The following is a 21,757-nucleotide window of genomic DNA, read 5'->3' as shown; positions in this document are numbered from 1 at the left end:
TACTGGGGCACTATGAGTCCCAGCAAGCCTCCCCCGCAAGCTGGGACTTGGAGAACCACAAGTCCCAGCCTGCGGGGCATTAAAGGGCCCGCTGGGTCTTGTAGTTCCACAGTATTGCGGCAAGGCGGCCAATAGCGGCATTCGGGAGGCGGAGCCGCACGATGTACACAAACACCGTGCGGCTCTCAGCTGTCCGGTCTGGTTTCGCGTGTCGGTTTGTTTTTTTGCAAAGACCCATCCCTGGACTATGTCGCCCTGGGACAGGTGAGTATGGTTTCCTTCCATAGGTTCCCACATGGATTTCGTCGGACTCCGGACGCCGACGCCATCGCCGTCATGGACAGCGACGTCAACATGGACCAGAACGCCGACACAGGACTGCAGGACATCAGGACCAGGGCTACCTATGGGAAGAAGATAGGTAAGTATTAGTATGTAAGGGCTTTGTATGTATTAAAGTTTTATTTTAAGTGTGTGTCAGTGTGTTTTATTTTACTATTTTTAATACTGTGGAACTACAAGACCCAGTGGGCCCTTTAATGCCCCGCAGGCTGGGACTTGTGGTTCTCCAAGTCCCAGCTTGCGGGGAGGCTTGCTGGGACTCATAGTGCCCCAGTATTAGACAATAGATTGTTCTATTTTTTACACCACTATCAGCTCGATGCCCACCGCCCAGGGGCATCGAGGACAGCACCAGGCTTCAGCCTGGTCAGGTAAGTCCTGGAGGGGGGGGACCCCTTTGTTGGGGGGGTCCCCACTCCCCCAGGGCCCCTGGCCAGGCTGACTGGTCAGGGGGTTAATGTTTTGGCCGCGGGACCTTATATAATAAGTGTCCCCCGGCTGTGACATTACCCTGCTGGCTGGTTTGGCCTGGGGCTGGTTCTTAAAATACGGGGGACCCCTAGTCATTTTGTCCCCCGTATTTTGGGAACCAGCCCCGGACCTGGAGCCTGGGGCTGGTTGTTAAAAATCGGGGAACCCCTATTTGTCGGATTCCCTGATTTTTAATTACCGGCCCCGGCTCCGTCAGCCTGGTGCTGGTTACAGCTGTGGGGGGGACCCCACGCTGTTTTTTGCTTTTTTTTATATTTATTTATTTTTTCTATTTTTTACACTGCAGCCTGCACGGATCTGACTGATCCGTGCAGGCTAAAGCCAAATACGACAGGGAAAGCAAGGTGTATTTTCCTGTCGTATTTGCGTGGGTGTTTTACACCACTTAGCAGCCGTATTATCAGTACGGCTGCTTAGTACATCAGGAACCACCATTCTTTTGAATGGTGATTTCTGTCTTATTCTATCGATGGTGTAGACATTCGTATTTGTAAATACAAATACGAATGTTCCATCTTTAGGAATACGAATTGTTGTATTTTCGGGATTGTAAATCCCGAAAATACAAATGTGTAAAAAATAGGTGTATTTCTGCCTACGAATACACCTATTTTTTACAAATCCATTTTGGTAAATTTCCCCCAATATGAGGATAGAGAACTGTAAAGAGAGAGGATACACATATTACACTATCTGAGGAGACAATAGACCAGGGACACTATCTGAGGAGACAATAGACCAGGGACACTATCTGAGGAGACAATAGACCAGGGACACTATCTGAGGAGACTATAGACCGGGGACACTATCTGAGTAGACTATAGACCAGGGACACTATCTGTGAACACTATCTGATGAGACTATAGACCAGGGACACTATCTGAGGAGACTACAGACCAGGGACACTATCTGATGAGGATATAGACCAGGGACACTATCTGAGGAGACTATAGACCAGGGACACTATCTGAGGAGACTACAGACCAGGGACACTATCTGATGAGACTATAGACCAGGGACACTATCTGAGGAGACTATAGACCGGGGACACTATCTGAGTAGACTATAGACCAGGGACACTATCTGTGAACACTATCTGATGAGACTATAGACCAGGGACACTATCTGAGGAGACTACAGACCAGGGACACTATCTGATGAGGATATAGACCAGGGACACTATCTGAGGAGACTATAGACCAGGGACACTATCTGAGGAGACTACAGACCAGGGACACTATCTGATGAGACTATAGACCAGGGACACTATCTGAGGAGACTATAGACCAGGGAGACTATCTGAGGAGACTACAGACCAGGGACACTATCTGATGAGACTATAGACCAGGGACACTATCTGTGAACACTATCTGATGAGACTATAGACCAGGGACACTATCTGAGGAGACTATAGACCAGGGACACTATCTGAGGAGACTACAGACCAGGGACACGATCTGAGGAGACTACAGACCTGGGACACTATCTGAGGAGACTACAGACCAGGGACACTATCTGAGGAGACTACAGACCAGGGACACTATCTGAGGAGACTACAGACCAAGGACACTATCTGAGGAGACTATAGACCAGGGACACTATCTGAGGAGACTATAGACCGGGGACACTATCTGAGGAGACTATAGACCGGGGACACTATCTGAGGAGACAATAGACCAGGGACACTATCTGAGGAGACTTCAGACCAGGGAAATTATATCTACCAGGGGCCTGATGAAAGGTTCCAGGTGCCCTAGGCTAATACACATGAAGCTTCCCATGTAATTTATTTATTTATTAACAGTTTCTTATATATCGCATACAGATTCGCATACAGATGTAATGTATGGGCGCTTAGGGACTCACCAGTCATACTGCCCATGTGCAGGTAGTGAAGGTTATACACCTGGCATGTAGGATCTAATGTTTGTGGCGTGTGACGGAGACTTTGGCTTTAGGCTGCCCGGCTGGCGCTGTAGCACAATCAGCGGCGTAGCTACGTTTTGGGCGCCCCCCCGCCGTTAGGGGGGGGGCGCCCCCCGCCGCCCATTCAAAGCCCCCCCAATCCCCCGCAGCCTTACCTTTCACGCTGGTCCCGGCGGCTCCGTTCTTCTGCTGAGGACCACCACAAAATGGCCGCCCCCATACAGCAGACAGTTTCAGAGAACAGTCTGCTATATGGGGGCGGCCATTTTGTGGTGGTCCTCAGCAGAAGAACGGAGCCGCCGGGCCAGCGAAATAGGTAAGCCTGCGGGGGATTGGGGGGAGGTGTAACTATAGCACCGCAGCCCCCGGCGCCCCCATATGCACAGCGCCCCCCCCGCGCGGTGGCGGGGCCTGCGGTGCTATAGTTACGCCAGTGAGCACAATGTAAATAAAGTAATGTTTCCATCAGTAAATAGCATTGGCGCATCCAACTGGCATTCATCTTAAGAACTTTACCACATTACGTTGGGATGGGTGTTAGCTAATGAGTGTGGAACAAATTAGGCCTTCATTTTATTCCTAAACCCTCACCTGCAAGCCCCCCCCCCTTCCTGGTGCCCTAGGCTGCATCCTAATCAGCCTATTGGTTAATCAGCCTACTGTATATACTGCTATATGGATTTTAGGTTTATTGGTTATATAAATAAAAATTCCTCATTAATCTGAGTTTTTGTTTATCCCTGTTACATTCCTACTAACTAATAATGACACGTTCCTCTCTGACAGCCAGGAGTATGCTGTGGGGGACACTTGGGATTCTGCTGCTGATCATTCTGACCCTCACTGTCCTGCTCCTTGTGTACAGACACAAACTGGCTCCGCGATGTGCAAGCTGCCACCAGAAACAGCCGCCCGCAGGTTATGTGACCCTTGTTTTTATATAGATTCTGCGACTGTGCAGCGGCCGCTGAGTCCCAAATAACCAAAAATGAATATTGGTCTGTATTAAATATGACTGTATAAATAGAATTTGGACAGCGCTGATCTTAGTAAAAACAGAGGTGATTCTATGTATTGTAGCTGGCCTGTAACATGGTACACATGTGGTTTTCTCTCCTTAGATGTGACATTTGGTAAAGCCGCGGCTGGGTGAGTATTGGGCGAGTGTGCTGCTTTTTGGTTTTTAGCATAAATGACATGTATCATTGCATATTATATGATAAAATAATTAAGCTTCTAAAAATGAAAAAAATAGGTGCAGTTACCCATAGCAACCAATCCGAGTCTGTCTATAATTTTCTGGGATGGAATAGAGAAATGATATACAAACTCTGTTTGGTTGCTATGGGTAACCTTGGCTCATTAGCTTTAGTAAATTTACCCCTATGTCTAAAGATATAAAATGCATTTAGTTTTTCCCAGTAATATCTATAGCGCACACATATTCCGCAGCGCTGTACCTACCACCTGGATGCACACATTAGGGTTCATTTTTTATGGGTTTACTAACAAGCCGAAGTACATGAAGGGAAACAAAAAGAACATGGGAGCCGGAGGCCATACAAACTCCACACAGATATGATTCTGGTTGGAATCAAACCCACGACCTTGGGGACATGCTGCTTGGAGCTGAAGTCTTAGTAACATAATAAGCTGCATAGTACCAGGAAATAGTTCAGTGTAACATTGTATTCCTGCACTGCCTGACTCCATGTCTGATGTATCACGTGCAGGGCTGGACACAGACCAATGACGGAAGATCAGGGGGAATACAGCTACGGTAAGGAAACAGACCAGGAGCTACAGTATGTGTCCTGACAATTATGTGTCTGTGTATAAATCTACCTTCCCCACCGCTCATACACAACGTGACAGCAGGAAAGTGGGTTATGCCATGTCACTTGACGGGGTGTAAGATCACAGTTCTGTGATGTCACGTGATGGAATGTGAGATCACAGTTCTGTGATGGGGTGTAAGATAATAGCTCTGTGATGTGACATGACAGAGTGTGAGATCACAGTTCTGTGATGTCACGTGATGAGGTGTAACCTAATAGTTATGTGATGTCACGTGATGGGGTGTAATATAATAGTTCTGTCATGTCTTGTGATGGGGTGTAAGATCACAGTTCTGTGATGGGGTGTAAGATCACAGTTCTGTGATGTCACGTGATGAGGTGTAACATAATAGTTATGTGATGTCACGTGATGGGGTGTAAGATAATAGTTCTGTCATGTCCCGTGATGGGGTGTGAGATCACAGTTCTGTGATGTCACGTGATGGGATGTGAGATCACAGTTCTGTCATGTCACGTGATGGGATGTGAGATCACAGTTCTGTCATGTCCCGTGATGGGGTGTGAGATCACAGTTCTGTGATGTCACGTGATGGGATGTGAGATCACAGTTCTGTCATGTCACGTGATGGGATGTGAGATCACAGTTCTGTCATGTCCCGTGATGGGGTGTGAGATCACAGTTCTGTCATGTCCCGTGATGGGGTGTAAGATAATAGTTCTGTGATGTCCCGTAAGATCACCGTTCTTTGATGTCACGTAAGATCACAGTTCTGGGATGTCACGAGATGGGTTGTGAGATCACAGTTCTGTGATGTCACATGGCCAAATCTGTGTAATGCATGGCCATGCTGAAAATTGGGGGCATTTCTCCCCCGCAGCAGCTGTTCTCCGCCTCAGACACTTCAAACATTCCCAGGTAATTAATAACCACCCATCCTCTCTCTGATCCTGAGCATGGAACTTGTATGTAGCTGTAACTTCCCCAGTCATATACTGAGAGTACGCTTTATCTACAATCTACACTTATGCCCTTTCCTCTTCCCATCTTCTAGGACTCTACCTCTACATTTCTTCAAGGGAAATGGGAAATTAGTTTATGACAACTTTACTGCCTAGACTCTAGTCCCAGGCCCTTTCTCTCCGGCAGTCCCCCTGATGAGGGCCCATCTTCTCCCCCACAAAGAGAACCGCATGGATTATAGTGCTCACGCTGTGTTTCTTCTTTCCCTGTTAGTAACTTGCATGGAGAACCGCGCCAATGAAGAAGTATGTTATGCCTACATTGACATCAATCGGAAACAAGGTGAGTGTGTTGTGCGCCTGACACCATAGGGCGGTACACGTTGCGATCACTAAGTCTACAGGGAAACGCCACTTTAACAACGATCTTCCATGTTGGATAATCTTCATTAGGAACATTGGAACTGTACAGTAGGTTATATTTTAGAGTCAGATCCCGGGGTCTTGTCCTAACAGTTCCCACCCTTATCACGGCAAGACCCACCACCTTCATCGTATCTCTGCAGGGGGTGGTATAATACATCTAAAATGTCTAGACAGTCAAAAGGTTAACGACATATGATTGACATGCATTAGGTTTACAGATACAAAAATGTCGACAGATAAAAGGTCAATAGGTACAAAAAGTTACCTACAAAAAGAAAAAGTGTTGACCATTGGTGTGTCAACCCGTGTTAAACTTTTGAACCTGTCAACTTTCTGTACTTATGCATTGTCGACCTTTCATCTGTTGTCCTAATGTTTGTTGACCAAATGCTGTCGACTTATTGACTGTAGTCCAATACTTTGTCTATCATCGGGGTACCCTTCTGTAGAGAGGTACCATGTAGTGTACTACAGGCACGAAGTCTGGGGGACGTAATAATAAAACCTCATAATCATTGTTTCGGTAAGGGAGTTAGAAACCTTAACGGCTCCAACAAAGTTGTCAGCTACGGAACCTGAGCGATGAACGTTCCAGCCAGAGTAGTTCTGCTCAGATACGGTTACATGGGATGGGTCAGCATCCTGGTGCTCAGGATGCCGGAAATCGGTATTCTAACATTGGCATCCCGATTTAACGCTGGTATCCTGACAACCGGCATCCCGATCGGTAAGTATGCAGGGAGTGGTAGCATGTGGCTGGGGAAGGATGGGTTAGGTTTAGGCACTAGTGAGTGGACTTAGGGTTAAGCTGCGGTAGGGGGAGGAGGTGAGGGTTCGGCTACAGAGAAGGGGGTTAGTGTTAAGCTGCGGTAGGGGGAGGAGGTGATGGTTCCGCTACAGAGAGGGGGGTTAGGGTTAAGCTGCGGTAGGGGGAGGAGGTGAGGGTTCGGCTACAGAGAAGGGGGTTAGTGTTAAGCTGCGGTAGGGGGAGGAGGTGAGGGTTTGGCTACAGAGAAGGGGGTTAGTGTTAAGCTGCGGTAGGGGAAGGAGGTGATGGTTCCGCTACAGAGAGGGGGGTTAGGTTTAAGCTGTGGTAGGGGGAGGAGGTGAGGGTTCGGCTACAGAGAAGGGGGTTAGTGTTGAGCTGCGGTAGGGGGAGGAGGTGAGGGCTCTGCTACAGAGAAGGGGGTTAGTGTTGAGCTGCGGTAGGGGGAGGAGGTGAGGGTTCGGCTACAGAGAAGTGGGTTAGTGTTAAGCTGCGGTAGGGGGAGGAGGTGATGGTTCCGCTACAGAGAGGGGGGTTAGGGTTAAGCTGCGGTAGGGGGAGGAGGTGAGGGTTCCGCTACAGAGAGGGGGGTTAGGGTTAAGCTGCGGTAGGGGGAGGAGGTGAGGGTTCTGCTACAGAGAGGGGGGTTAGGGTTAAGCTGCGGTAGGGGGAGGAGGTGAGGGTTCCGCTACAGAGAGGGGGGTTAGGGTTAAGCTGCGGTAGGGGGAGGAGGTGAGGGTTCCGCTACAGAGAGGGGGGTTAGGGTTAAGCTGCGGTAGGGGGAGGAGGTGATGGTTCCGCTACAGAGAGGGGGGTTAGGGTTAAGCTGCGGTAGGGGAGGAGGTGAGGGTTCGGCTACAGATATGGATTTGGTTTATGGTAAGTTCTCCTTTCTAGCAGCCAGCCACTAATTCACATGTTCTACTACCAATGTAGTGTACCTGATTCTGTGCACCAAATGTCCTATTGGGGGTCTGTATGTTGGAGAAACAGGACAAAAACTTAAGGCAAGGATGAGGTCCCATCGCCACACAATAAAGGAAAAAAAGACACACTTTCCTGTGGCCAAACATTTCTGCAGCCCAGGACACAATCAGGATCATATGAAAGTGATTATACTAAAAGGAAATTTCAAATCACAAAGGGATAGGAGGGTCTGGGAATACAAATTAATGACCCTTAACACAGGACTGAATCTATCCGAGGGATTTATGGCCCACTACAACATCTGAGGAGACTGGCCCAGAGAGAGTGAGGGCATCGGAGCTCTAACTCTGGTCTGTCATCAACTTAGAGACAATAAAACTTTCACACTACTTATCTACAAACTAATTAAGGACTCAATTTACAAGCTCATTCTGTTATTTTGTTTTGTTTTGATCTTAAAAATGTCCATCTAACACATCTTGTTCCTACTCTGCTGTGTATATATATGTGTTTCTTCACACACCTTGTTATACCATGCCTGAGGAAGAGACCTAAGTAGTCTCGAAAGCTTGCATTTTAACAACATTTATTTTTGTTAGCCATTAAAAGGTATCATATTTGCTAGATTGCTATTTTGTTTTTCTCACTGAGGAACAATAAAACTTTTGTTGTCACTAATAGAAATGGCTATGTAAATGGGAGTACATTCCCTAAATACTGTGTTTCTGTCTCCCCTACAGCTGCCCCTGCTGCCAAAGCCGATGTGAGTATTGTGGCAATGATAAATGCGGACACGGGTGTTATATGTGGGAGTGTAGGAATAGTCTGAAACATGATTATACTTTGAAATCTGTGAGCAAAGTCTACCGCTGCCAACATTGTGCTTTGTGATAGATTATTGGGGTATCAGTACTGATGAAGGTTCTGTCATGGACAAACTGGTGGAACCTATGTTTGGATTTACCTAAAATGGCATCTCATTGGCTCTCACGTGTTTTGGTTACCAAATAAGATAGATCGGAAGGTGCACCGGTTTGGCGAAAAAGAACGGAGTACGTTTCCGCTACATGTATAGAGTGGGAAAATATAAATTAAATCAGAGCTTAAAATATCCAGTGATAGGGAGCGTGTGGGGTAAGAGCGTGATCTGATCCGCAGATTATTTATACACTAGTTACCAGCCCTCAATATTATACATAGCAGTAATGTCAGCGCCAGCGGCAAAAAGAGCAACGCTTGAGATGCTCCGTCGGATGGCATCTAATTACCACCGCTTGAATTCCCCCCACAGAGGTAAGGAGCAGTGTTAGCTGTTTATTATGGTATTTTGTACTTGTCTATGCTATGTTGTAACGTCTTATCTGTGGCTTATTTGGGAATATTCCGCACAGGATGACGTCTCCGTGATGTATGCCGTAGTTAAACGTTCTGGGGATCATTTGAAGATGCAGACGACCGAAAACGAGATGAGTGACTCTACCGACATTTACCAGAACGTCACCAAAGTGCTCTAGGACATTGGGACCCAGGAGCCGAGATTATATTATTTCGGTGACGCTGCTGGGTGACATATACTGTACATGTTGTATTTATGGTAATAAACACTGGCCTGCAGAGTGCTGTTAGAGGCTGCTGCGCTTTTAATACTAGATAAACATAATATCATGCAAACAATTGGTTTCCAGTAACTCACTGTTAAAAAAACGTTCACAGACGTTCTGTATGAATAGAGACCGCTGTATACTGATTCAAAGGGGCATATCCAACTGGAATCAGCACCTCACTAGGGTAAATATCACCTAAGGGGTAACAACAAAACACCAGCTCCTCCACAGTGATAGGAGCGGGGTGCTGCAGTATGACCATTCTCCTGCAGCACATGGCTCCTATCTCTTAGAAGGAGCAATCAGTGCTGGTAGAATCTCCGGAGAGCCCAACATCTCCTGGAATAGTGGACACACCAGTGATGTCAGCACGGGGCTTTTACCATGCCCCTCTCTGCAGCGTCACACCCCTTTTCTTATGCTCATGTGGGATAGGGGCACTATTAGACACACTGGGTGAGATTTAATAGGATGACAGATTCAGAAAGTGAGAGATTTGGTGAGAAATCTCCAGTTTTTTTAAAGTGGCAATCATTTACACTGCAATACCAGTTTGATTTTGCAGTGTAAATGATTGCCACTTGCAGTGTAAATGATTACCAAATGTCTCACTTTCTGAATCTCTCATCCTATTAAATCTCACCTATTGAATATCACCAACACGAGTACCATTATTGATGCTGCCTAAGTGATTACTATTAGTGGGAAGGGGACAGGACAGTGCTGGCAGGGATATGTATATGTGGCCGTCTTATGATGAATACCAAACATATGCATCAACCCCTACCATGTCTAATTGGGTAACTGCATGTAAATCTTTACATTATACAGTATAAGCCTGATTTTGGGTTAAAAGCACAAGAACAGTAACTTGACCGTTGGACAAAAGGCGTGCTGCACTGCAGATGGGGCACACGTAAACGTGCTGAGCGATGTCAGGATGGGAGGAGTGTCCTAACTTACTTCTGTATGTCAATGTTCGCACACAGCTGTCCAGTACATGCCGACATGGCCGTTATTACAGGTATTTACAAAGAAAGACCTACAGTGCTGGTCCACACTCCACCATATTAAGCTATATAATATCGAGCAATAATCAAGTTCTTGGTATAGTTATTGGACAAGAAATACTAGCCCAACAACCAGTGTCTAGGAGACTTCGTAGTTCAGGAGGGTACCTAATACTAAGTTGGATTCTGGGGCACAGTTCACAAAAAGGCAGGCAAAAGCTAGACACCCCTGGGCAGCACACTAGTGAAAAACGAAAGTATTAGTGGATTAATTTGAAGGAAGTAAATGCTAGGTGTTAAAAATGCTAGAAAGTATAATATTGGTGGAAAATTAAATCATTCTAAATAAATGTTGTGTGCTACCCCAAGGCTACGCAGCCATTCCAACCCAAGTGGAGCCACCCTCCATGGTTAGGCAGCCACTCCAACCCAAGGGGAGCCGCACCCCAAGACAACGCAGTCACCCCAACCCAAGGGGAGCCGCGCCCCAAGGCTATGCTGCCACCCCAACCCAAGGGGAGCCGCACCCCAAGGCTACACAGCCACTACAACCCAAGGGGAGCTGCGCCCAAGTCTACGCAGCTACCCCAACCCAAGGGGAGCCACCCTTCAAGTCCACCCCAACACAAGGGGAGCTGCATCCCAAGGCTATGCAGCCACTCCAACCCAAGGGGAGCCATCCCCAAAGCTATGCAGCCACCCCAACCCAAGGGGAACCTTGCCCCAAGGCTACGCAGCCACCCTAACCCAAGGGGACCCACACCCCAAAGCTATGCAGCCACCCCAACCCAAGGGGAACCTTGCCCCAAGGCTACGCAGCCACCCTAACCCAAGGGGACCCACACCCCAAAGCTATGCAGCCACCCCAACCCAAGTGGAACCTTGCCCCAAGGCTACGCAGCCACCCTAACCCAAGGGGAGCCACACCCCAAGGCTACGCAGCCACCCCAACCAAAGGAGAGCCGTGCCCCAAGGCTACACAGCCACCCCAAAACAATGGGAGCTTCTCCCCAAGGCGACGCAGCCACCCCAACCCAAGGAGAGCCATGCCCCAAGGCTACGCAGCCACCCTGGCCATCCAAAACATTCCCAGAGGAGCATTGCGAGACTACGTGTGATTTTATGTCATCACATGGACCTGATCGCACTCCACAAGTCCTTTTCATGTTCCTTGATCGGATAAAAATATTTGGATACAAAATGATTTCATCCCCAGTAAGTTGGAGCAGCGGCAGCAGGGGAATGCCCAACATTTTATGGGAGTACTCATGAAAACGCTGGCCATTGCCCTGGGAGCGCAAGCATGTCGACGCCTGCTCGGAGCGGGCTGCTGACATGTCGCATGACATCAGCGCCCACCTCCTTTTCGGAGATCTGCGGCAGAAATAAAAATTTGTTCAGAATGACTTTTATTACTGAAGGGGAGAGATGGTGGGCAACAAGGGGGTGGGGGGCTGAGCGTTTGGCGAGGCAACGCTGACCTAGTCGCTACGCTGCGAGTATACATAGTCTAGCAAACAGGTGTGAATCAGGCCCTCATTGCATAGTTGCCAGGAAAAAAAATGCTGCTTGCACCGTTGTAGGGCGAGTTCAGGCCATCAGCCACTAGGCCTGTGTCATATAGCCTCGCCCCCTCCTCGCAGGGTCACAACTCCCAATAAAATCTGGTCATCAGGTGCGCTTCACTAGGAAGCAGTGTGGGGGGGGGGGATGCGGGACATCTGCCCATGTGTTGGAAGCATGATGAAACATTAAGCTGTATCAAACATTGGAGAGAGAAAGTGGAGAGAGATAAAGTATCAGCCACACGCTTCCATCACTTTACCGATGTTTTTAAATAATGACCGGAGCTGATTGGTTGGCACTTTATCTCTCACCATTTTATCTTTCACCAACGATTGCTGCATCTCCCGCTGTGATTGGACCACGTAGCCATCTGGAACCAGGTGTTGTCATATATACAGGAATCCTCATACATACATTATTTTTTTTACAATAAATGGCAAATTCTCCCCCCCAATTCTAGTGTAACATCTATGAAGCCTCCTCCTCCATCATCACTCTGGGGGATATGTATTATTATTATTAGGTTTGATAAATCTCCCCTACAATCTTATGTCAGATCACAGGAGCTTAGATTCAGGTAACAATGAGCGGGCCAGGATTGCTGGGGAGAGCAGAACACATGGATGCCAGGCAGTAGGTGCAGATCATCAGAGTGATCCAGGTGCTCTAATCAGCTGCAGCACAGACTGACAAGGTAAGCGCTCAGCAGAGGAGGCCAGGAGTGACTCAGTGGTAATGACTGTGACAGGGGACACTTCATAGCTGCCTCCCCTCCTGCATTCTGCAGAAGACTCCCTGAAATACCAGCGATCTCCCTGCAGATTCTGCAATCTCTCTGATTGCACCTAACCCATATTATGCGGCTATTACTTTTTTGGGGTAAAAAAATAGATATACAGTATATATTCACATGGGACCATCAGCACCATCTCCTGCATTGGGCATAAGGCACAGTGATCCCTATGGCTGCAGCATTTTATATAAGGTTTCTCACGGTCGCTTATATGTAACCACATGTAAAACACATAAACAAGCCCTGACACGTATGGTGTCTATACTTCACCCTGTACAGTAGAAGATGTTACTGACTGCTTTGGGGCTCATCTACATTTGGATGCAGGTCATATTATGGAGTGTCTCTCAGATGTAGCAGTACACGACTGCACCTCTAGGTGTCACCGTCACAGTCTCCCTGACATGCTTATTCACAAGTGTGGGACACTTTCGTGACAGCTGTCTTAGGCTGAGATTTCTGGGGGACGTGGAGCCAGCGGGAGGTCTTCGGCTGACCATACAATGAGCTACACAGTGCACCTGAATGGGACCAGGGGCTGCACGATATACCCATACACTGCAGCACAGATGTGGGCATGATCTGCATGGCACGCCGCAGTAATAGAGGATGTCGTTCCTGTTCTTTGGGTTCTTCTAAATCATAAGTAAAAATCTGAATAGAAAAGGGGAAGTGATTAGTGTCGGTATACAGAGCCGAGACTGGTATACGGCACATGCTGAGCAGTCGCCATGTCCGTCCTGGTATCCGCCATCATCATCTGTGAGTACCGAGACTTTCTCTAAGTGACCAGATAATTAGATCGGTGATTATTGGGGGCTCAAATATGTCGTCACAATTACAGATGGTTAGATATCAGTGTGTATGTGATTCAACATGGAATGAAGGCACAGTCTACAGTGGTGGTCCCCACACTGTGGGGTTTATTCGGAATAATTCCCATCCCAGTGCGTTTGCATTGGGGGACCAATGTTGGTGTGCAAGTGCATACACAGGGTGTGTGCGACCACGGCGAACAGAACGTTTGCCCTGCGTATGCACCCAAGACTGCGGGCATGGGGCAACAGGCGGATAGTCGCGCCCATGTGCCACTCCCATGGTAATTGGCCTGTGACATGGGTGATGGGGGCGGGCAGCTGACCTCTCCGGATGTCATCTGCCTGTCCACTTCCTGGCGAATGTGCACGCATATCTAAGTTGACCTGACACAGAGGTGCGTGTGACGGCACACTGAGATATAGAGGTGCATGTGACGTGTGCTGAGACATAGAGGTGCGTGTGACGGCACACTGAGACATAGAGGTGCATGTGACGTGTGCTGAGACATAGAGGTGCATGTGACGGCACACTAAGACATAGAGGCACGTGTGACGGCACGCTGAGACATATAGGTGCGTGTAACGGCACGCTTAGACATATAAGTTCGTGTGACGGCACACTGAGACATGGAGGTGCGTGTGACGGCACGCTGAGACATAGAGGTGCATGTGACGTGTGCTGAGACAGAGGCGTGTGTGACGGCACACTGAGACATAGAGGTGCGTGTGACGGCACACTGAGACATAGAGGTGCGTGTGACATGTGCTGAGACATAGAGGTGTGTGTGACTGCACACTAAGACATAGAGGCACGTGTGACGGCACGCTGAGACATAGAGGTGCGTGTGACGGCACGCTGAGACATATAGGTGCGTGTGACGGCACACTGAGACATGGAGGTGCGTGTGACTGCACACTGAGACATAGAGGTGGGAGCGATGGCACACTGAGACATAGAGGTGGGTGTGACGGCACACTGAGACATGGAGGTGCGTGTGATGGCACACTGAAACATGGAGGTGCGTGTGATGGCACACTGAGACAAAGAGGTGCGTGTGATGGCACACTGAGACATAGAAGTGCGTGTGATGGCACACTGAGACATAGAGGTGCGTGTGATGGCACACTGAGACATAGAGGTGCGTGTGGGGGCACACTGAGACATAGAGGTGCGTGTGCGGGCACACTGAGACATAGAGGTGCATGTGACGTGTGCTGAGACATAGAGGCACGTGTGACGGCACACTGAGACATAGAGGTGCGTGTGATGACACACTGAGACATAGAGGTGCGTGTGACGGCACACTGAGACATAGAGGTGCGTGGGATGGCACACTGAGACATAGAGATGACTGTGACGGCACACTGAGACATAGAGGTGCGTGTGACGGCACGCTGAGACATAGAGGTGGGAGCGATGGCACACTGAGACATAGAGGTGCGTGTGATGGCACACTGAGACATAGAGGTGCATGTGACAGCACACTGAGACATAGAGGTGCGTGTGATGGCACACTGAGACATAGAGGTGCGTGTGATGGCACACTGAGACATAGAAGTGCGTGTGATGGCATGCTGAGACATGGAGGTGCGTGTGACGGCACACTGAGACATAGAGGTGCGTGGGATGGCACACTGAGACATAGAGGTGCGTGTGATGGCATGCTGAGACATAGAGGTGCGTGTGACGGCACACTGAGACATAGAGGTGCGTGTGATGGCACACTGAGACATAGAGGTGAGTGTGACGGCACGCTGAGACATAGAGATGCGTGTGACTGCACACTGAGACATAGAGGTGCATGTGACAGCACACTGAGACATAGAGGTGTATGTGACTGCACACTGAGACATAGAGGTGGGAGCGATGGCACACTGAGACATAGAGGTGTGTGTGTCTGGCAGTATGGCTGCTCGGTATTAGCTGTGCTTGGTGTAACCTGCTCCTGGTTTGTGCTGTGATGAGGAGACGCTACAGGAAGATCCCGGTACTAGTATCACATGTTCCTGTGTCTCAGCCTCTGGGTCTGTACACAGCAGGGACCATTGCTCATTGTTACGGTATTATTAGTTATATGCTATATTATGTCTCTGGGATAATTAGGATGACGTCCTGGCTGCTAGTAAAGTAGAACTTCTAGAAGAAGAAGAGACGTATGTGAGGGCTGATCGGCCCTGTAAGGAGGAGGAAATCCCTACAGATATCAGCGCAGGTGAGTGACACACTTCTTGTACTCCCCCAGACACTGAGCAGGTGATACCGCAGTAATGATAACACACCAGAAGAAGAGGTAAAAGCAGCACCGGCTGCCGTCCGGATACAGCCAGTCTCAGTATAGAGTTGTATTCCACACAGGAGTTATAGACGGTTCCACACTGAGAGACATCACTGATTCCACACAGCAGTGATAGCGCATTACTGTAATCCATATCGGGTCACAGATACTTCCACATAGGAGTAACATTGCATCGGTCCACACCGGAGCACACAGGACTGCTGATGCGTTCCACAAGGTACCTTGGCGGAGTATTACCTCTTAGCCAGAGGAGCTGACCTGGGCAGCCTCTTATAGAACCTGGTAGTAATGAAACTCTGCGCTCACCTTTTAAATCTGAAATAAATGTCTACCAACCTGTGGATTGTATAGTGTGTATGCCTAATAATAGAAGGAAATGCGTGGAAAACTTATGTACCTCCCTGTGTGCAGCCGGGTCAATGAGTAAATATCGTCTGTGGTGAGTGACAGATTCAGAAGGCAAAAAAGGTTGGATGGTCAGGTTTGGGGCAAGTAGTGGTGTCCCACTTCTTACCTCGAACCCTTGTCGCGGTGGTCGGCAAAAGTCCCGCTGTTATGCACAAGGCGTTTGTGGATGCGCAGGCACATCGTTCTGGTCACCGGCAGACGGCTTCTCTTCATCTGACCACCGCGACAAGGGTTAGAGGTAAAAAGTGGGACGCCACCACTTGCCCCAACCCTGACCATCCAACAGTTTTTGCCTTCTGAATCTGCCACTCACCACAGACGATATTTACTCATTGACCCAGCTGCACACAGGGAGGTACATAAGTTGCCTGCATGACTTATGGTAAGTAAGGGGATCCGTCGATACCCCCATTCCCAACAGGGCCCACCCTGCACACTGACTTTTGTGTCCACAGCTTTAGGACCCCCTCCTCACACCCCGTTCCCCCTAGTGAGAAACGTGGTGGTATCCTACCTGTGGGTCACACCAAGACTTATTACTAGAACTTTCCTCTCCAGAGGACATTCCCCACTCCCTTATCCCACATAGTATTAGTAACATTTCTATAATTTATTATTACATCTTTTCCACGCATTTCCTTCTATTATAGGCATACACACTATACAATCCACAGGTTGGTAGACATTTATTTCAGAATTAGAAGGTGAGCGCAGAGTTTCATTACTACCAGCACTATTATACCCTTTGCATTTGGACAACTCAAGCTCGGCAGCCCCTTTGAGCACACATATCTGGAGCGCTGGCATACCATCTCTTTATCTCTTATACCCCTTTCACACCAACCTAAATTCCCGGGTTGGGTCCGGGAACAACCCGGGACTAGCTCTGGTGTGAATGGTTCCAGGGACAAATTCCCGGGTTAATTTGCCGGCAATTCAACCCTGCTAAGTAGCAGGGTTGCTCCCGGGACCTTCCAGGGTTACTGGCTGGTGTGAAAGGTGCAGGGACATGTCCCTGCTTCCCGTGCTGCCTCTGCTAGTGCTGATTTGCTAGCAGGGCAACTTCCTGTTGTGATGAACACTCACAGACATGCCCAGAGGCAGCATACAGCGTGCAGGGACTGTGGCACCACAGACCCCAGAAGTTCATTTTAACCCCTTAAAGCCTGCAATGTGTGCCATGTCTTGGACAAATGAAGAGGTGAGAGCTATTAATCATTAGAGGGGAAGATGCTTTTATATGCCTTTTAATTTGTTTTATACAATTAAACAAAGGCTGAAACACTACAAATGTTTTGTGACTTAATTATTAATAATCTAATGTGAGCCTAAATAAGGCCATTTTAAATGCAGGGTCATCCCGGGTTCAGTGTGAAAGGTGCCAACCTGGGTTGTCCCTGCTTCAAAAGCATGTGTGAATTTAATTCCTGGGTTTGTCTCTGCATTTCTGGTGTGAAAGGGGTATTATAGAACCTACCAAATTCACATAATTCTCTACTCACCTTGGGAAGTTTCCTGATTGGGTGGTTCTCTTATCAGGTTCCTCCCTCCTACCTCTCATACCTGTCCTGCTGCTGCTGACCACATGCTTAGTCAGGCTCCAAGATGTCTGTTAAGCTCTGTCCACACAGAGCAAAGGGTCGCTGAGCGATATATCGCTCAGCAAACAAGTTGCTGAGTGTGCAGTATTCATCTCATCAGCAACCAGCGATGGTCGCTGATGAAAACAAGACACTGATGGGGGAAGCCGCTGGTTGCAGGAGCGTACTCCCGGCGACAGTAGCTACGTACACACAGGGAGATGGTCGCTCACTGACCATATCCCCGGCGATTCTGGCTACAATTGCTGTGTGTGTACGGGGCTTTAGAGTGAGATGTTACATTTCCCTAGTGATTGCGGCCTGTGTGACCATATTACAGATGGTTGTAGTGTCCTTACGCTGGCCATACATTAGAACGACCATCGTATGCAGGTCATATGATCGATTGAACGTATGCGCTATAAAACACATGTGATCTGCCTTCAACCGCAAGCCATCCTGGCTGATCATATGTGCAGCACCTCTCGACCCGCGGGACCACGCATCGCACCGAAATACCACATGATGTGCAGACAATCAATCTTATGACCTGTCGGAATCGTTCTGATGTATGGCCAGCGCTAGAGCTGAATCAGCCCCATACGTATGTATTATAAGCCTCTACTAAATATAAGATTTTTATTTCCAGCAGATGGAGGCAAAGGCGGGAATATCTTGAAGGGCCAACTCCTTTCCTCAGCAGGTTTTGGAATAGGAGATAACATCAAGCAAGATTTTCCAGGAGAAATACCGGACACCCGAAATATGCAGCCATTACAGCTCAGTGCAGATCAGTCATTGGATCCCACTAGTCATGAGGCATGTTCCCCTGGTAACGTAAATACTGACACATATAGTACAGGTCATAATATATAGGATATAATGATTCCATGTGCTGAGGACGGACATTGGTCTCTTCACGGAAGTCACACAGGGGAGAGAGCGTTTCCATGTTCTGAGTGTGGGAAATGTTTTACACAGAAATCAAAACTTAGTAGACATCAGGGAACACATACACACAGATGAAAAACCGTTCACATGTCCTAAGTGTGGGAAATGTTTCAAATACAAATCAGGTCTTATGGAACATAAGAAAAGGCACACCGGTGAGAGACCGTTTTCATGTTCTGAGTGGATGGAAATGTTTTACGCTGAAATCAAGTCTCATTATACATCAGAGTATGCACACAGGGGATTTTCATGTAGTGAGTGCGGGAAGAGTTTTACCATGAATTCAAATCTTGTCATACAGTACATCAGAGAAATCACACAGGGGAGAGACCCTTTCCCTGTTCTGGGTGTGGGAAACGTATTTTACGCAGAAAGCAAAACTTGTCATCCATCACAGAATGCACACAGGTGAAGTTCTTCCCATGCTCTGAGTGCGGGAAATGTTTTACACACAAATCAAATCTCGTCAGACACCAGGCAACTCACAATTTTAATTATAAATGGGTTCAGACATTACAACCTCCCAAATGTAATACTATCTGTACACTGTGCTACCTGAATTGCATTGCATCAATGGCATTACCCAATGTTACTACTGTATCCCAAAATAATGTTGGCATACTCTCTGATTAAAGATGTGAGATTATATGTAATTGGTGTAGGAATATGTTACTACCTCACTGGGGATATGTTACCGTGCTTCTGGCTGTGGCTGTATTTGTACAACGCTCCCATTTATACTGTATCTGTCACTTGGTGAGTCAGTTTGTGCCTGTGGGGGGCAGAGATGTGCTCCGTCCTGTGGTAGAGGGGACGTGGGGCTGGGCTTTCCTCTCTGGACGTGGCCTAGGTATACCAGTAGGGGGAGCACGTCAGTCTGTGTTACTGGGTGAGATGTGTACATGAGGAAGAAAGGCTGTAGGTGTGCATATGCCGGGGCAAGAGGACACATCTATACTGTGTGTGACTGAGTCTGTATACGGAGCAGAAGAGATCTTGTATTGGGAAATGCTGCACATTGTAGCACTTTCTGTACAGAGCGGAGACCCAGTCCCACACACACACACATGCAAGTGTACTAGAGATGGAGCCATCCTCATCTGTCCCTTTAATAGGACTAAGTGAGCCAGAGCTGTCGGATTTAATCTTCTGCTAATCCCCTGATGTATTGTTCTATGTATTGTATTGCAGCTGAGAACAATAGATGATAATAAGCCATGGCTCACCAGAGGAGGCTAGCTGAGGAAGGCTCCATCTGTGTATCACATTTCCCAGCACAGTCCCTTTGTGCACCTTAGTTGCATCACATTGCGACAACACATTTTTAACAAACACGAATCCTTTTGATGGGCAAAGTTTTTTTTATTTTTTTTATTGAAGTCATGTGACACACATTTGTTATACAAATGCCAATTCAAATTGTGTACATATATACGTCAGTATATAAATAAAACCAGATTATTACATGTTTCAATCGTTTGTCTTTTACAATGGTATTACAAATGTAACAAAAGTTCTCTTCTATTGTATAAAACTGCTGGTCTATCCCGGGACACCCCTTGTATATGCAGCTTGTGTGCGTCCCACTCTGGGGGAGAGAGCAGAGGATTTTTCAAAGTTAATATAAAAACTTGAGACCGACTCCCAGTCAGAAAATCATTCCATTGGGCCCATGATCCGCTCTGACAGCAGCTCGGATGGTGCACAGTCAGCACATGCAGGGAACGTCCCATACCCAGAGACCTGAATTAGGACACCCCATCATTGCCAGTAGGGGGGGCAGCTTCATGGCGCAGATTTTATTTTAAGTACCTTCAAAAGGAATTCAAAAAAGATAAACACAATCACCTGTAGATTCTTGCTGGGACCAGCATGGTGCAAGTAACAGCTGTGAGGCTGCACCAGGAACTCCACGTCTACAACACACTTACCGACTGTCTTCCCAATAGAAACTGAGACATTACTTAGTGTTCTCTATTACCTGAGTGTAATGGCCCAATATAGTGCTCATAGACAGCAATACTGGAGGCTTTGGTTCCGAGCCTATTGTGCGAAGTGCAATATCCAATGTACAGCAAAAACTAGGTTTGTCATGGAACCAGATAACACAGAACAAAGCCCCAATTTTCCTGTATGCTGAGTGGCCTAGTGAGCTAAAAGCAGCTCTCTATAAAGGTAATGGTGATGGGTTCCCTGGTTCAAGTCCCATCTAGGTCATTATTTAGTTCTGTGGATTTTACCCTGGCCTAGACAATAACATTTAGAAACGAAGAATTTAGTATCAGTTGGCTGCGTAGCCCAGTGGTAAGGTCCCTGCTTTCATTACTGGCAATGATGGTGGGTCCCCTGGTTTGAATCCCATGTAGGTTACTATTTAGTTCTGTGGATTTTACCCTGGCCTAGACAATAACATTTAGAAACAAAGACTTGAGCATCAGTCGGCTGCGTAGCCCAGTGGTTAAGTATCTGCTCTCGTTACTGGCAATGATGGTGAGTCCCCCGGTTCGAATCCCTCTAGTACAGGCCTGGCCTGCCTGTGGCTCTCCAGCTGCTGTGTAACCACAAGTCTCAGCATGCTGGGACTTGTGGTTTCACAGCGGCTGGAGAGCCACAGGTGGGCCAGACCTGCTTTAGCACCCGGATAATGATCCCGCTGGATGATGGACACCTGTGTGCTTGCGGGATGATGACGTAAGTCGGACCGCAAGCACACCCCCCACCCGGACAGCACAATGGAGAATCCCTATAGTTAGGTGTGTAGCTAGAGATGTGTCAGGGCACCGCCATCATTGCCAGTAGAGAGGGTAGGTACAGGGCAAGGTACGCAGCCGAATTTTAGTTAATTTATTGAATAATAATAATAAAAAAAACTTACAAGACACATCGGGATTCGAACCCCGGTCTCCATAACCACAGAGGACAAGGCACCGGTCCACTTACCCACTGAGCTATGGCAGATGTTATAGTGATAGAAGATTTTTCTCATTGTTATCATTACCCAGGCACTACACAGCAGGAAAATAGGTGTTCCACCATGATACTAGGAAACGGTTCCTTGTGTGTCAGTGGTCTCTTTGGCCTAGTGGGCTAGT

General features: G+C 47.8%; 1 protein-coding gene and 1 long non-coding RNA gene across 4 annotated transcripts in view; both read left to right on the top strand.

The window, feature by feature from the left end:
- Window positions 1-9,257, top strand: part of LOC146049359 (Fc receptor-like protein 5) — a 68,994-nt gene extending 59,737 nt beyond the window's left edge. For 2 of the 3 annotated variants that reach the window (XM_083165856.1, XM_083165855.1), the window contains exons 10-15: window positions 3,547-3,678; window positions 3,882-3,909; window positions 4,494-4,540; window positions 5,794-5,862; window positions 8,379-8,401; window positions 9,030-9,257. In XM_083165856.1, coding sequence (XP_083021982.1) covers window positions 3,547-3,678; window positions 3,882-3,909; window positions 4,494-4,540; window positions 5,794-5,862; window positions 8,379-8,401; window positions 9,030-9,152 — 422 coding nt within the window. In that variant the 3' untranslated portion in view covers window positions 9,153-9,257. The remainder of the gene's footprint in view (window positions 1-3,546; window positions 3,679-3,881; window positions 3,910-4,493; window positions 4,541-5,793; window positions 5,863-8,378; window positions 8,402-9,029) is intronic. The other variant, XM_083165857.1, reaches the window with a different exon arrangement.
- Window positions 9,258-12,958: 3,701 nt separating this feature from the next.
- Window positions 12,959-20,086, top strand: LOC146050598 (uncharacterized). Its single transcript, XR_014466340.1, has 3 exons — window positions 12,959-13,373; window positions 15,534-15,642; window positions 18,364-20,086. It is a non-coding gene; the product is annotated as an uncharacterized LOC146050598 (long non-coding RNA).
- The last annotated feature ends 1,671 nt before the right edge of the window (window positions 20,087-21,757 follow it).

The sequence above is a fragment of the Crinia signifera genome, chromosome 12, assembly GCF_055691185.1.
Source record: "Crinia signifera chromosome 12, ASM5569118v1, whole genome shotgun sequence".
NCBI lineage: Eukaryota > Metazoa > Chordata > Amphibia > Anura > Myobatrachidae > Crinia > Crinia signifera.
The sequence above is the reverse complement of the archived record's forward strand: the minus strand, read 5'-3'. Positions and strand labels throughout refer to the sequence as shown.